Genomic DNA, 15,515 nt, shown 5'->3' on the forward strand with positions numbered 1-15,515 from the left:
GGAAATCCCAAGAAAGGCCTGCTAAAGGTAGCTAGAAAGGACAGATCCAGGGCTACCCAGGAGGCAGGCTAACTCTAAACCAGAGAACAGCTGGTGCCAATCACGAGCTGGTGAGAGCAGGCCGAGGAAAAGACAGGGGTACAATAAGAAAAGAACTTTATTGTTTATTAATGTTTCTGTGTAAAACTTAAGCCTTTTTAAAAAAAAAAAAAAGAAACCACCAAAAGGGGATTAGCTCAGTCCATCCCTTCCTCTGTCGTCTGCTTCCCACCATCCTCCAAATACTATTCCAAAACATTTTGTAGGCAGGGAGGAGGGGGAGGCAGCTAATCAGAATCTGAGAGCACGATGATCTCCTCTGGATCGCACTGTGTGGCCACACTCATCTGCAGGGGAGTGAGAGACAAAAAGTCAGAGAGGTCTGGAACATAGTGGGAGTTCGAGAAGCAGAGGGAAAGACTTATCAGAGATTAAAAATTGGGGTGGGAAAAAAAGGAAGCAAGAGGACGTGGTGGGTGCAATATTCAGAGAACCCAAAAGAGAACAGTGAGAGAGAATGAAGTCAGGAAAAGTGTCCGCCTCTTACCTTATAAGTACCAGGCCTGGAGGGTTGTGATTGGGGGGTTTGGGACAACCGGGGTGGAAATGGACTACAGAGGGAGCTGGTCACCAGGCCATGGCTAGGAGAGTCCACCCTCGTTGAGGAATCAGCAACTGGAGCCATGGAAGCCAAGGGGGAAGGTGGGCTGGGCAGCGTACATGTCTTCTTCCCATTCTTCCCACGCAATGCCCTTTGCCTTTCCACATAGCTAGGGACAGAAACATAAAGGTGTGGAGGGGTCTGGGGAGCCTGAGGCTGGAGGGGGAGTGTTCAGTTTCTCCCAGCAGACCCAGTTCCACAACATTCCTCTCAGAAAAAAGCCCCCTGGAGTCCCTCCTTGGCTTCCCTCTTCCCTCTCCTTGTTGCTATTACCTATTTCTTAATGGCCCTGCTTCTGTTTGCTTCTCCATCCGAGATTTCTTCCGGGGAGGACTGGCATCTCCCCAGGTGTGAGGAGAGACACCTCCATTGAAGGAAGTGGAGGTGACCATGGCTGCTCCATTCTCCAAAACAGTGGTGAGGGGTTCCTCTGATTGCTTCCTGGAAGAGGAAACATCCCTCTCCTCAGGAGAAGGGGTAGTATCCAGAGGCAAGGCTTCAATCTCTAGCTCAAAGAGCTGAGACATAGGGCTCTCTTCCTCCAGGGGCAACTCTTCGAGGTGTTCTCCATTGCTTTCAGCATCTATGCTGGAGAGGGCTGGGGGCTCTTCTGACAGTGAAGATGGTGACACTGCGAGGCTTTTGTTTTGTTGCTCCCCTGAAGACCTGCTGATCCCTTTGCTAGGTTCCAGTTTCTTTTCGGTGGAGATCTGTAGCAGGGACGTGGGGCTCTTATCTCCATCCTTACCTGGAAAAGAAGTAAAGAGGAGAGAGGTAACAGAAGAACTAGGGGAGAGAAAACCGCTGAGAGGACACTAGGAGAAAGAGGAGGAAGAGGAGGAAGGGAAGGATCTCAAACAGGGGGCTCATGCCCAAGAGTAGAGGGAACTGACACATGGGAAGACTGTCCTTGACATACCTGCTTCCTCCTCCTCCTCTTCATCGTCCCCCTGACCTTCCTGCATCTGTTCCAGATCCTCCTCTTCTTCAGAATCTGTGGCGTCCTCCTCTTCTTCCTCCTCTTCTTCCTCCTCCTCCTCTTCCTCCTCCTCATCACTTTCCTCATCTTCTTCATCATCTGTCTCAGCCTTGAAGGTGGTAGGGCATTCCTGGGATGCCATCCCACTAGGGCCCTACAGGGAACAAAGGAGTTTCTCTAAGGAATCCCTTGCCCTAGAGGGGCTGGTTCTTGTGTTCCTTCTGCACACTTCCCTATCAGTCACCATGGACTCCCTCCTGGCCAGTGCAGGAAAAGGATAGGGTCTCTGAAGGGTGTTTCCCTTCCATACCTCACCAGAATCCAGGGAGGCTTTGGGGGGATCTACAGAGTGGGAAGAGGTGGCTTGGGGGAGCCGGGCTCTTCTCCTCTGTCTCTCGCCCTCCTCACTCTGGTCTTGCATCATTGCATATTTAGAGATGACCTCATCCAGACGGCTCATAGCCAAGCTCCGGTTCTCCCGCAGGCGCCGGGCGAGGGCAGGATCTGACAGTGCGGGATCAATGCCTATGTGGGAAGACATAAAGTCAGAGCAGTCACCCAGAACCCAACCCAGAAGGAGGGACTAGAGAGATGCCTCCTCCGCCACACACCTGACATACTAGGGTTACTTATGGTTATCTCACTAATGCCTACCTGGCCTATAGTCATCTGTGAGGTGACAGCCAAAGTTGTAGATGAGATCGAGGTGGCGACGCTCCTGTAACCTGATGCCCACATCTCGGAAGGCATCCTGAGCCATCAGCTGGAGCTGCTGTCGGGGGAGGCCAAGACTGTGCCGAGCAGCTGCCTTCTCTACGGCCCGCAGCACATCTCCATAGTCAGGGAAGGTGTCAAGCCCTGGTTTGTTGATGAGCCGCTCAATGCGCCTGTTCACCTCTGGGTAGCGGGTACCACGATAGGGGATGCGCTGCTCTATGACCCGGCCTGTCAGTGAAGAGCAGTCTTTCAGCTCACACAGCCGCCCAAAGAGGCGGATCAGCTTACGCTTCAACCTTGCCTCCTGCAGGTAAGTGGAGTCTGGGTCGTCCAGTTCTGAGAGATCCAGCTCCTTTTCCTGCAGCCGCCGGATCTCCGCTACATAGAGTGCTAGCAGCTGCTCCAAGCGCTGGATCTGCCGCCGGGAACCACGGGTCCTTGGGGCCTCAGAGGCAGTGGTCTCAGCATTTGTGGGGTCCGAGGAGGAGTCTGTGGGAGGGTTATTCCCAGAGGGCTCACTAGAGGTGGTGGCAGCAGGGGCCAGGTTCAGCTTCTTCTTGGCTGAGTGGGCCTTGAGGACAGTGCAGAGCTCATTAATGTAGACATAGAGCTTAGCTGGTCGGCTCTGAGCCCGAGAGAGGACCCGAGAGAGGATGTTGCAGAACTCCGCGGAGGCCAAAAACAGAGAGTGGGCACGCTGCTGCCGGTTATAGAGGAATGGGACCACCTCAGGGTGGTCCGCTGTCTGCGTCTTACACAGTTCAAGGAACTGGAGGGTTCAGGGGAAAAGGGGAGGGGGAAAGAGACAAGGGATGGGGTTGAAAGAAAGAAGGCGTGGTGGGGTTAGTGGGGAAGAAAGGATAGGAGAGCCAGTCAGCCATCCCCCTCCCTGGAGTACAAGAATCTTCTCCCCTAAAGCTCACCTCTTTAAACAGCTTCTCATTCTCCAACTTGTAGCATTTCTTGCCGCCCGGACTACTGCTTCCTCTGGCCCCATGGGGCTGGGAAGAGCCAGGGGCTTCTGCCCCGGGTGAGGCCGGATTGGGGGGTGGGTGGGAGGGCCCTGGCTGAGCAGCTGCTTCGTCTTCATCATCATCATCCAGCACGATGATGCTGTTAGCGGTGGCCATGGGGGATCAAATCCCCCGAAGGGAGGAAGTGTTGGGGATTTCGTAATTCCTGCTGGAAGGGGATGGGGCCTCAGAAAGAGCCCCTCCAGCACAGCCCCATCCCTTTATCTCACACATTTTCCAGTCTTCCTGGGTTTCAAAAACACCCAGCCATGCTCAACAGTGTCCTCACTGCCTGTGTTCAGCAACCATTAGTACCATATGTTTTTCTGGACCTTTACTGTGGGAGCCCCAAACTGTCTGAAAACCTCAAGTCCCACCCCCAGCTCCACCCCTCACGTCGATATCCGGTCTTTCGGTTGTGTTTCTCTACTATTTCTCATAGTTGGCAAGTTGACTCTTACTCTCAATCTCTGGACCGCCTCTCACATTGCACTCCAGATTTCCTTGACATCCTCTTGAACAGATACCACACCCCGGGTGGCATTACCTCACGTGTTATCCCCCTCTGCTTTCACACACATCAAATCCACATCCTCACCCCAACCTGAAGGATCACCCCAACTCCTAGACTCTCTGGGGCGAAGGAGGTTCCCTCCCAACAATCCATTCCCTTTTTTCCTGCTTAAATTATCTCCATATTCCACCCCCTGATGGGTCTCCTCAAACCAGGGCATTAGGTTGGAGATATTTCACCTCAAGACCCCTCCCTCTCAACCCACCCTAATTTTCCTCATTCTCTCCCTGTGACCTGTAACTGATCGTGAGCCCCACACTGGGCTCTCCTGAATCCTCTCAGATTCCAGCCCTGAGTCCGGCCCCTTACCCTAGATGAGCTTCCCGCCAAGTCCCCCGCCCCCAGTTCAGCCCCCGGCCGCCCCACTCCCCTTCAGGGATAGGAAGGAAGGAACTACAGCTTGCCCCTCAGACTCAGAGCCCGGGACTCCCCAATACCTCTCCCTCGACATTCCCGCCCCCGCCTTCGCTCTCCGCACCGTCGGGCCCCCACCTCAGAAACGGTCTCTCGAGGCGACCCTCGCCGCCGATCTCAGAACCTCGCATGGTTCCCTCCGCCTTCCTTCCCCCTCCCACCGCAGGCCCCACTCCGGACCGGAAGTCTAGGAGTTTCCGCCTACAGGCACCTGGGAGCGGCCATATTATCGCACGGAATCCCCCGTGGCCGGAAGTCGCGGTAGGCCCGCCCCCCGAGCGCCCGCCCATATTGTCAGCGGCTCCCTTCCCCCTGACCTGCTGGGGGAGGATTTGTCACTTCAGGGGGTCCCAAAGTACCTGGGGGCCGCCATTTTGCCATACGGCGTTAGCTACGCCTGGACTGGGGCGCGCCGCGGATTAAGCTCTTTTCATCCGGTGCTTCTGCGACTCCGCCAATCAGAAACTTCCGGCCCAACCGCCCACGAGTCGCATGCAGCGAGGACTGAGCCACCTTTCCAAGTACGGGAGGGGGGAACGCAACAGGGCAGCTAAAGAATTGGGCCCTCCATGGCTGCATAGGGATGCAAGGAAGGTCGGGAGTCTCTTAAGAAGGAAATGAAATCTTTTCCATCCGCTGGGCTTTTGACAAGCCTTCTAGTGCTATTTTCCTACCTGCCAGGTAGTTTCCACGGCTTAATCGACTGTCCCTGACATTCCCTTCTACGGGCTGCGCGCTCCCTTGCCGCTGTCCAGCAGCTACTTCTACATCCAGGTGCCAACATCTCCCAGTCGTGAAATCATAATACATGCATGCAAATGAGCACAACGCGCTATACAGATGTGGTGGTGGTATTATTATTGCTATTGTTGTTGGTTTTGCTTTTCAAGCTCCACCACAGACTAATGACCAACCAAGTAGGGACCTAGGTGGTTCTCTGTCCTTTTCTGGAGGAGGTCCTCGAGGCACAGGCGGTGATAACCAGTAGGCTGTGCTTTGTCCAGGAGCTCCAGGGCCTGAGGACGGGCAATGTAGGGCGGAGACTCTGAGGAGAATCTGTGCAAATTGCCGCTGTGAGAGCTGTGAGACGAAATGAGGCTCATAAAATACCTCGAGTCTCGTCTCCTTTTCCTCTGGGAGAGCTGATGAAAGAACATGAGAGAAGAAACGGACTTTGACGCCCACCTCGCCCGCATCCCCACCTAGCCCAGCTTTAGGGACACTAGAAGGACTCGTGGAGGCAAAGCTGGGTCCAAACGTGAGCTTCTGGGAAAACCGAAAAGGTTAACACATTTCCAGTCCCTGAGATTCCCACTTCCTGCATCATTGCGCATTCCACAAATGGTGAGCATCTTTCTAGGACCACAGACCCTTACATCCCCAAGCTCTCAGAGTCCCAGAACCTCAAACCCTCCTTTCCGTTAAAGAATCCCACTTCTCTCCAATAGTCTAAGCCTATAGTCTTCAAATTGGGGAACATGAAAACACTCCAAAGGGTACTCGGATTTGGAAGCTATAAGGGATTTAATTTCCAGAGCCTCAACTTTCCCAAAATTTGTCTTCCTGAGTAAATGCCTGCAGTAGAGCTTCTCCTTCTTTTTCCCTTTTACAATAGATTTTTTCCCTCTTTAAAAAGAAAAAGTATAGTCTCAACCATGCAATCTCCTGGGGATAATCTTACCTTGTCTTAAATAGACATGTAGCCAGGTTCTTTCATCAAACCACCATAAGCACCACCTCGTCTATGTCATTTAAAATATTATTTTTTATTTTAACAATTATGAGTTTGTACAATCTTTATGCTATTCGACCAGTTCTGCTCTTATAATAATTGTAATGATAACCCAGAAGAAATTTTTCTAAAAAGCTAGAGTCGTATGGTTACAAGAAAGAAAAATAATTTTCATTTCAGTTAATACATATGCAGGAACGTTTGATAGATAGGTCAATAAAAAGACTTTCAAGTTGGGGAGGGAAATAGCTCAGCGGTAGATCGCACGCTTAGCATGTATGAGGTCTTGGGTTCAACCCTCAATTCCATTAAAAAAAAAAAAAGCTTTCAAGTATAAAAGCATAAAATTGTCTGTAGAGAAATAGAATGGTAACAGGAGTTCTGGAAGAAAAGGAATGATAGAAGAAGAAAAGGAAAGATTCCCAATTGTATTTGGGGGGGTAATTAGGTTTTTTTTTAAATGGAGTTACTGGGTATCCCCCACTTTTAATGGAAGTACTGAGCTCCCCCACATCCCAATTATATTTTTAAATGTATTGTATTCTGATGTTTCAATTCCCTTGGACATTCAAAAGATTGATTTAATTGTTTTATTTTAAAATGTAAGTATTTTTATATGCCAGGAATTACATCCTTGAAACAATTTTAATTTATGATGAAAAATTTTAGATGCTCACTTAAAAATACTTGTACAAACTTTTTCAAAATTATTTCCCAGAGTATAGATGCAGAAATTTTAAGACAGCTAGCTGCTATAAGCTATCCAAGTGTCCCTCCCCGGCCCCCAACTATTGCCATTCCCCCGTCTCCCCTCTCACCTCCGTTGCAGGGAAAGAGGATGTTTATAGGAAAGGCGGTCACAATTCCAGCTCCTCCTCCTTCTGTGGTGTTCTCAGGAGCCAGTCCCCAAACTTTGCCCATGGTAGCAGCCACAGCAGCTTATACACAGCCTCCAGCATTAGCAGTGTCAGGAAGAGGACCAGAAAGATAAAGAAGGCCTTATCCATGGCCCGACGCAGAGGACCCCTGGGAGGAGAGGGACGCTGGGCAAATGCAAGGAACACATCCTCCTCGTCCACATCACCCTCCTCCTCGGCCATCCTAGCCCACAGTCTGATTCTGACAGCTTGCTGGCTCAGGGAGGCTGAGATGGAAGCCCTTACTCAGCGTTGCCAGGATTAAGGAGTATGGTGTTGGTAAATTCTGCACCTGTGTGGCTTGACCCCAATTCCCCCATACAGAGAAAGAAAGGATAGTAGGGCTTCTGAGCCTTTGGAATAATCAGTGCAATGTGAATGGCCTGGATTAAATAATTCCTAAAGTCTGCCCAGCTTTAGCATTTTATAATTCTATATTTCAGGAATTGAAGGCCCAACATAGAGACATGCAAGCTGAAACTGCCCAAGTTAATCTGGGTCTCTAGGCTTAAGGCTCAAGGTCTTGGGCCCCTACAGAGAATGAGCAATGGACCTAGTATGCTACGGTAAGCGGCTCTCAATCAAGCATCATCTAAAGTCCATTCTGGCATTAACAGTGCGGGGGTGGGGGGCGGGAAGGAACTCTCCTAACCTAGGCGGGTGGGCGGGATTGGGAGGGTGGGATGGGCAGCGGGAGGGATGGGAAGGGGGAGGGTTGTGCAGAGGCGGCTCCAGTCGGCGCAGGCGTAGTTCTTCAAGTCTGCAGGCCGACAAAGATTGCAGGGCAGAAACCCAGCGGGCTGTCTTCCAGACTTTGAGGACGATTATAATTGGGCTGCAGGAGCCCAAGCGGAAGTTTATAAAAAGAGAAAGACCTTGATTGGTCAGCGGGGCGAGGGTAAATGATTGAGACTTAACTGTTGGGGCAATAAGAAGGAAGATTGAGGTTTTGTTTGAGGAGTCCTGATCTGAGTTGCTCGTGGGAAATTTCCAAGAGGCTGTCTTGGGGCAAGGGTTGAAGCCATTTTGACCAGGTTCTTGAGGGAAATCAAAGTCCGTGTGGAGACCTGCGGCCCACCTCCCCACCTCCCAAAAGTAGTGGTTGTTGGATGGAGTGTGGACAGCAGAGGAAGCGGCGCTTGAGGTAGTGGGCCTCATATCTGGCGCTTCAAGGGTCTGTTACCTAAAACTCCATTTTGATTTTAATAAGACATTGTTTTCTTGGAAAGACCTTGTTTACCCCAAAATGGTACAAACGATGTCACAATTTTGTTTACAGTCAACTCATATTATCGTGTGCTCCACCACAGGAGGTTACATTACGAATCAAAAAGCCTGGATCCGGGTCCGAACGAATCACTAGTTGTGTTAAATTAATTAAACAAGGAGGCCATTAAACTGAGGGGGCTCTAACATCGTGGCAGCCTATCTTAGCAAGCCAAAGTCTAAACCCATCCAGGCCTCAAGCTTACGTAATCAAAATGGTAAAGGGCAACCAATCACACACAGCCGACTAGGTAGGTTTTAATCTACAGCCAATGAAATAATTTCCTTTCTCTGCTTCCACACTTTCTCCACTTAAGCCTTTCCCAGGGCTCAGATCTGAGGAATGCTCACAACCACTTCTGGTTTGACTCTACCCCATTCCAATGCATTTTTGCTCAAATAACTCAAATTTTTAACATGCCTCAGTTTCTTTTTAACAGTTGTGTGAACAAGACCTTGGGCGAGTCACCTGACTTTTCTTTAGTTTTTTATACAATTGAAAAACTTGCTCCAGATTTATCATGAATAAGGTGGTTTCGTTTTTTTTTTTTTATAAATAAATTATGAACTGCTGTGTAAATATAATGTATTGATTTCTGATACCCTCACTTGTGTCTCAGGCAAGTTTGAAATAAGGGCACCCAAACATCTTTATCATCTTCATACAGTTCCTTCCCCATGGTAGGTTCAGCACTAAGATCTTGTATAATACATAAACCTAGCACTTTATTGAATAAAAAAGTTTTTTGAAGTAATTGCAAACAATACCAGGAACTCTGGCATCTTTTTCACCCTAATTCCCCATTTGTCAACGTTTTGCTATATTTGTTTATCTCTCAACTCCAATATAACCATAAGTTATAGGTGTCACTCCAAAATTCAGATATTGTAGCCCTAACTCCCCATATCTCAGAATATGACCTTATTTGGAAATAGAGTTGTTGCAGATGTGATTCATTAAATTAAGAAGAGGTCATACTGCAGTCAGGTAAATCTTTAATCCAATATGACTGATGTCCTTATAAAAAGGGGAAATTTGGCACATACATGCATACAATGAGAACACCAGGTGAACATGAAGGCAGAGATAGGGTTGATGTGTCTACAAGCCAAGGAACACCAAAAATTGCCAGCAAACCAACAGACTACTCTGCTAGGAAAGAGTCATGGAACAAACTACTCTGTCACAGTCCTCAGAAAGAAACAACCCTGCCAACACTTTGATTGCAGACTTCTAAGCTTCAAAATTATGAGGCAATAAATTTCTATTGTTTAAGCCATCCTGTTTGTGGTACTTTGTTATGTACCTAGCCTAGCAAACTAATATACCATTCTAATCAGGGAATCAAAAATTGACAAACCTCTGGCCAGGTTTACCAAGAAGAAAAGAGAGAGAACACAAATAAACAAAATGAAAAAGCAAAATGGGGAAATTACAACCAATACCACAGAAATACAAAAAACTGTAAGAGGAAATCAACACCACTATCCAATTCATAGGTACATTTCAGTTTTCATCAGCTTTCCCACTAATGTCTCTGTCCTTTCTGGCTCAGGACCACATACTGAATTTGTTGTCATATATCTGCAGTCTCCTTCAATCTAGGCAGTTCCTCTGTCCTTCCCTGTCTTTCATGAATCACTTTTAAAGTGTACATGCTTTTCATTTCTGTAAGATGTCCCTTAAACCTAAATGCATGTAAGGGCAACAGAGAAAAGATGTGCCTTTCTTGGTGAACCATAACAGAAGGTTCAGGGGGGGGAACCATCTCACCCCTGGTGCTGCCAAACCAGTCTGGCAGGTTTTTCCATCATAAAGCCATCACTGTCCCTTTGTAATTCCTAGATATCTGAGACATCACCAAATCTACACCTATCTGCCTTAGCATCCATGGATCACCCCCATGGGAATAAGCACGATGATGTTTATTAAATGATGACTTTTGTTGTTGTTGTCAATGGAGGTATTGGGGACTGACCCCAGGACCTCACGCATGCCAAGCATGTGCTCTACCACTGAGCTATGCACCCCCATGATGATTTTTTTTTTCATTCCATCATTTCTTCTTCAGTTTTTGTCAGTCAACAATCTAGTATAAAAGAGAATATTTTCTCTCATTTATTTATATCATATGGACTTATGGATTCCTATTTTACTCGGTGAATTATAATCCATTACTATTGTATTTATGTAGTCTGGACCCATGCATTTCTATTTTATTTAATTAATTGTAATCAGTTACTATCATTATTAATTTTATGTACAAATTATCCCAAATTTGGCAAATGAGAAAGCCCTTCCAGCTAGCTCCTGTGTCCTTTCAAAATGTTCTCAACATTATTTAAGCATTTCCTTACATTCTGGTACAACAGGTAATCCATTCTCAATTTGTACTTTTCCTGTCTCAGCCCAGGAATCAACCATTTCTTTAAGGGGCTCTGGCTTCTTTTGACAAAGATGGTATTTGGAAGCCAAGATCTGGGTGCCAGATGTTCTCATTTCTACTACAATGACATGTTTTTAGGCCTTCTCAGCAGACAGAGCTAAGAAAGGTATGAATGTATATACGTATACACACAGACACACATACACACTCTGTTCCAGTTACTATTGCCACCTAACATACCACCCCAAAACTTGATGCAAAACGACCATTTGTTATGCCCATGGACTACTATGTCAGAGAGGACACAGTGAGGATAGCTTGTGTTTGTTTAGTGATGGTCTGTGTTCTTATCTGGGAAGACTTAAAAGCTGAAGGTGAGAACTGCTGAGATCTGGAATCACCTGGAGGTATCCTCGCTCACGTGTCTGGTAATTGATGCTAGCTTTCAGCTGGATCTCTGCTGGGGCTGTGGGCCAGAACACTTACGTGTGTCCTTTCTATGTAATTATGCTGTAATAATTGAGATTTTCACATAATCTATGTTCTATTGATGGTAATGGGATAAAGAAATTAAAAGTTAAAAAAGAAGAATTTAAAAGTTAAATGCAACTGATTTCACTTTACATAATTATATATATTTTCAGAAAGATGTAAAATAAAGTTAATGTAAAATAAAGTTATTTCTGTGCTTTCAAATGTTATTTTTCTAATGTTTAAATCATCTATTAAAATTAAAATGTAAAACAAATTATACTGAATAAATATTAAAAATTGTTTCTAGAAAGCTGACACTTTAAAATTTAACTCTTTGAAATTTTAATTTAATCATATTAAATATTTTTATAAAAATAAAACTATATGTAATTCAAGCATTAGATGTCTATTTAGTTGCCAGTGTAACTTCATGTGCCATGTTTGTTAAGCATACTTAGATACATACCAATTTAAGAGTAATATTGTGTAGTACAAGAAAATTTTTCTTAGCCACCATGTGCAACTGTGGCTCTACTGGGAAATGATACATCATCATGTAAGAAAGTATTGCATTCGTGGTGACTGAGAGAGAATATTTGACAAGTTAATTGATTTGTCTTTTCTCTTACCTAACCACCATCACTGCTAAATCCTCCCTGCATTCAAACAAGGGTCCATGTCTAGGCTCAGCAGCAGCACAACCCATACATCTTCACAGCATTGGGTCACCACCACCTTTTGTTTCAATGATAGAGGACAAGAGGTATGGAGACACAGTTCCTTGGGATTGAATAGTGTTAATTACAACAGCCCATGTGTAGCCTTATGGTCAGGTGGTATATAGTAGGCAGCTTTCTAAAATGGCTCCCAGTGATCTCCACCTTCTGATATTCATGCCCTGTGTAATCCTCTCCTCTTGAGTGTGGACTGAATCTAGTGACTTGCTTCTAATGAATAGAATATGGGAAAATTGATGAGATGTTTCTTTTGAGATTAAGCCATAAAAGTCATGACTTTTGTCTTGTAGGCAGCCTCTCTACTGCTGACTTTGAGGAAGCAAGCTGCCATTCTGGAGAGGCCCACATGGCCACAAACTGAGGGTGACCTCCGGGCAATAGCCAACAAGAAACTGATGGCTTCAGTCCAGCAATCTTTAAGGAACTGAATCCTGCCAACAACTGGGGGAGCAAGCTTAGAAGAAGGTCTTTCCCCAACTGAGCCTTCAGTTGAGATCACTGGCAGCACCTGGATGGCAGCTTAGTGATACACCCTGAAGCAGATGGTCAGGGTAGGCTTCTCTCAGATTTCTGACCCACAGAAATCATGAAATAATGTGTGTTTTTTTGAACCACTAAAAAAATTTGTGGTAATCTTTTATGCAGCAAAGACAACTAATATATTGTGCCAGAATTAAGTGTCAGATCCTTAGTAAGAGAGATACCCATATGTCCTTTCTGAATCTGTCCTTTTTGTGTTATGACATGTGGGGTTCGCTAAAATATGGGGCTCAAGACAGAGTCCCTTCTTGCCTGGGTATGAGAGCAATACCAGGACCAGTTAATTAGTCTTCAGTTTTTTTTTCTTGCATGTTTCCTAAAAACATTTTGGAAAACTATGTGACTTCTTGTGTATTTTTTACTTTATATCTAATTTCTTTTCTTGAAAATTAAAATAACTACAAAGAGTGTAAAATTGTGATATCTTGTAAATAGTGCCATTTTAAAGTGAGACTGTTTATATTACTCTTTTAAATGTATCCAATAGAACCTATATGCCATAGCTTTTTGATATTCAACATCATCTTTTTAAAATGTATTAATAAAATGTTCTTCAACAGGTAGACATTTTACATTATTTATTTTTCCTTCGAATTCATATTTTGTTCACTTCCACTACATAATTTTATCTTAATTTAATGTATTTTTAAAAAATAAATCATTTCTTCTTTTTAAAATTTTGATTTTGGGGGGGAAGGTAATTAAGTTTATATATTTATTTGTTTTTATTTTTATTTTATTTATTTATTTTTTAATGGAGGTGCTTGGGATTAAACCCAGGACCTCATGCATGCTAAGCATGGGCTCTACCACTTGAGCTATACCCTCCTCCAATTTAACGTAGTTTATATCTAAAAGTGTTGTATTGACCTCCCTATATTTCTCTGCAACAAAATATATTTTTAAAAATTAGTTCTTTTCAATTTCTTTTAACCATAGTACTATGTTTAAAATTTTCTTTTGGATTGAACTATTAGCAACAGCCCAAATTGATCAAAGTCACATAAGTACATTATACATTTTGAAAGATAACCATTATACATAAATATAAAATTTTATTCAAAATGCATCTTTTAATGGCTTTTCAACTAGTCCATGTTTCATTGAATCACATTGCTGGAATGAGACAGCATTCAGTAACAATTATCTTTCTATTTTTTTCCTTTTCATCAAAATAAGAGCTGAGAGTTCTTGTTCACATAAATAAGTAAATGGAAATGGAAATATTTTATTATAGCAATGACACTCACTTCTTTGGACTCCATCTGAATTATATGTCAAAAATCACATCATAAGCCATCATTAAATTTATTTTAATGATATTCAAGCTGAAAACTCAATTAGATTCTCTTTTAATCTTGTTTAAAGCAAAGAATAGGAAACCACCTGACTTGCTAAAGGATTCATTACTCAATCATTAGAGTAATTTACTTCCAAAAACAATATTTCTAATATTTCAAATTGTACCTCTGTTTAGCAACCCAGATGTTTTTACATTTCCCCACCTTGGGAGAATGGCAAATGGGCAATGGTAAAAAAGGAGGAGAGAAATGAGAATTTGCACAACAGTTCTCATGCAAACCAGTTTTAGGAAAATGACATAGGAATAGAATATGTGAAAATGAATACCTTCATAACAGACCATGCCCTCATTCCCTTTGTAAGGTTTTTGTGTGAATTTTGGAGTCTGCACACTCCAGGGTGAAGACCACTGGACTAGGGAAGTGTAGTATGATTGTCAGCCGGCATGACGTCTACTTGAGATTTACCGTAAATTCAAAGTGAGACCAGCTAGTATGGTGGTGTGGTTCTCTTTCCCTCCAGATACATTCAGTTACGTGTGTGCAATGGCAGAGTTGGCAGAGAGTGAGGGCTTTGCCAAGAGTGCTGGGAATGGATGAAGTAGCAAAGGAGTCAAGGCTGTGTGCAAAAATAACATCAGGCTTATTGGTGAAGTCCAGTCAGGAAGGTGAGTACTAAAATTTCCAGTTCTTAAGGAGGAGCTCTTCCAGGGTAGCAAAGTGAGAAGAGAAGAGAGTCACAGATCAGGCTTTGGACAGTTCTAGGATTTAATGTCAAGAAACCATGGAGATCAAGAGTCATTTGAGAGGTAGGAAGGGTATCAAAAATTGTTGGGTCTTGGAGGTTAAGAGACAAATGTCCCAAGAAAGTGGAAGTCTACTTGTCATCTGCTGCTGCAAAATCAAATAAGAGGAAGTCTCTAAAGTTCACTATATTTAGTTACATGGAAGTTATTGGGGAATTTAGGGAGAGTAAGCCAAACAGATCTTTACATTTACTTCATTGAATTTTACTTTTCTTTTTAACAATGTGTATCAAACTATCCTAAAATTTCATGTCTTAAAACAACAGCCATTTAATTAGCTCACCCTTCCACGTGTCGGCAGTATGGGCTGGGATCATGTATACAATTCTTTTAAAGCAAGGTTCTCTCTTGTATTTGTTATCAGCTGCTGGTCAGTTGATAACTATGCTTCTGAAGACTGGCTGGGTGTTGCTGGAATGATAGGAAGCACTTCGGCCTCACGTCTTGTCATCCAGAAGACTAGCCTGAGTGTGTTTGCTGGCAGGGTTTCAGGACTGAGAGCAGAACGTACAAGGCTTCCTGAGGCTTACGCTCAGAGCTGGTATAAGGTCACTTCTATCTTGTTTTACTGACCGAAGTCACAAGGCCAATCCAGATTCCAGGAGTATGGAAACAAGGTCCACCTTTTGATGGAGTACCTGCCAAGACACACTGTCAAGAGCCTGGATAACAGGAAGTAGGGGAGAATTGGAGACAATTCAACACCTAGATGGATTCAGAATTTGGGATACAGAGTGTAGGGGAGAGAGAGTCGGCAATCATGGGGTTATACAAACCCACAAACAGCCCACAGAGCAAGTCAATCTGAACATGTCATGACCAGAGGAAACCGAAACCGCTTCTGGCCTGTGCTGGTTAAGTGAAGCATTTCCTCCTCTTACTTCCCTGCATCTGTCTTTGATGGGTACGGTGGGACACTGAGGAAGGCTAAAAAGAGATGCACAAAGAAGCAGCTGGA

General features: G+C 44.7%; 2 protein-coding genes and 1 long non-coding RNA gene across 7 annotated transcripts; 1 reads left to right on the forward strand and 2 right to left on the reverse strand.

Moving 5' to 3' along the window:
* Positions 1-139: 139 nt before the first annotated feature.
* On the reverse strand, positions 140-4,890 carry DAXX (death domain associated protein). 4 transcript variants are annotated; one of them, XM_064476380.1, is made up of 8 exons: positions 4,757-4,890; positions 3,320-3,578; positions 2,334-3,165; positions 1,990-2,204; positions 1,620-1,833; positions 974-1,448; positions 587-809; positions 140-386 (listed from the first exon to the last, which is right to left on the reverse strand). In XM_064476380.1, exons 2-8 carry the CDS (start codon positions 3,524-3,526, stop codon positions 327-329), a joined length of 2,226 nt encoding a protein of 741 aa, XP_064332450.1. In that variant the 5' UTR covers positions 3,527-3,578; positions 4,757-4,890; the 3' UTR covers positions 140-326. The 4 variants fall into 4 exon arrangements, with proteins under 4 accessions (XP_064332450.1, XP_064332448.1, XP_064332449.1 ...); XM_064476378.1 differs by lacking the exon at positions 4,757-4,890 and adding an exon at positions 4,476-4,609; XM_064476379.1 differs by lacking the exon at positions 4,757-4,890 and adding an exon at positions 4,476-4,599 and having other exon boundaries at positions 3,320-3,575.
* On the forward strand, positions 4,821-13,052 carry LOC135318617 (uncharacterized). 2 transcript variants are annotated; one of them, XR_010376849.1, is made up of 4 exons: positions 4,821-4,918; positions 5,402-5,741; positions 7,490-7,612; positions 12,201-13,051. It is a non-coding gene; the product is annotated as an uncharacterized LOC135318617 (long non-coding RNA). The 2 variants fall into 2 exon arrangements; XR_010376848.1 differs by lacking the exon at positions 4,821-4,918 and having other exon boundaries at positions 4,978-5,741; positions 12,201-13,052.
* On the reverse strand, positions 6,987-7,229 carry SMIM40 (small integral membrane protein 40). Its single transcript, XM_031434964.2, has one exon. It carries the CDS (start codon positions 7,227-7,229, stop codon positions 6,987-6,989), a length of 243 nt encoding a protein of 80 aa, XP_031290824.1.
* Positions 13,053-15,515: the final 2,463 nt, after the last annotated feature.

Source organism: Camelus dromedarius, chromosome 19, assembly GCF_036321535.1.
Source record: "Camelus dromedarius isolate mCamDro1 chromosome 19, mCamDro1.pat, whole genome shotgun sequence".
Taxonomy (NCBI): Eukaryota; Metazoa; Chordata; class Mammalia; order Artiodactyla; family Camelidae; genus Camelus; species Camelus dromedarius.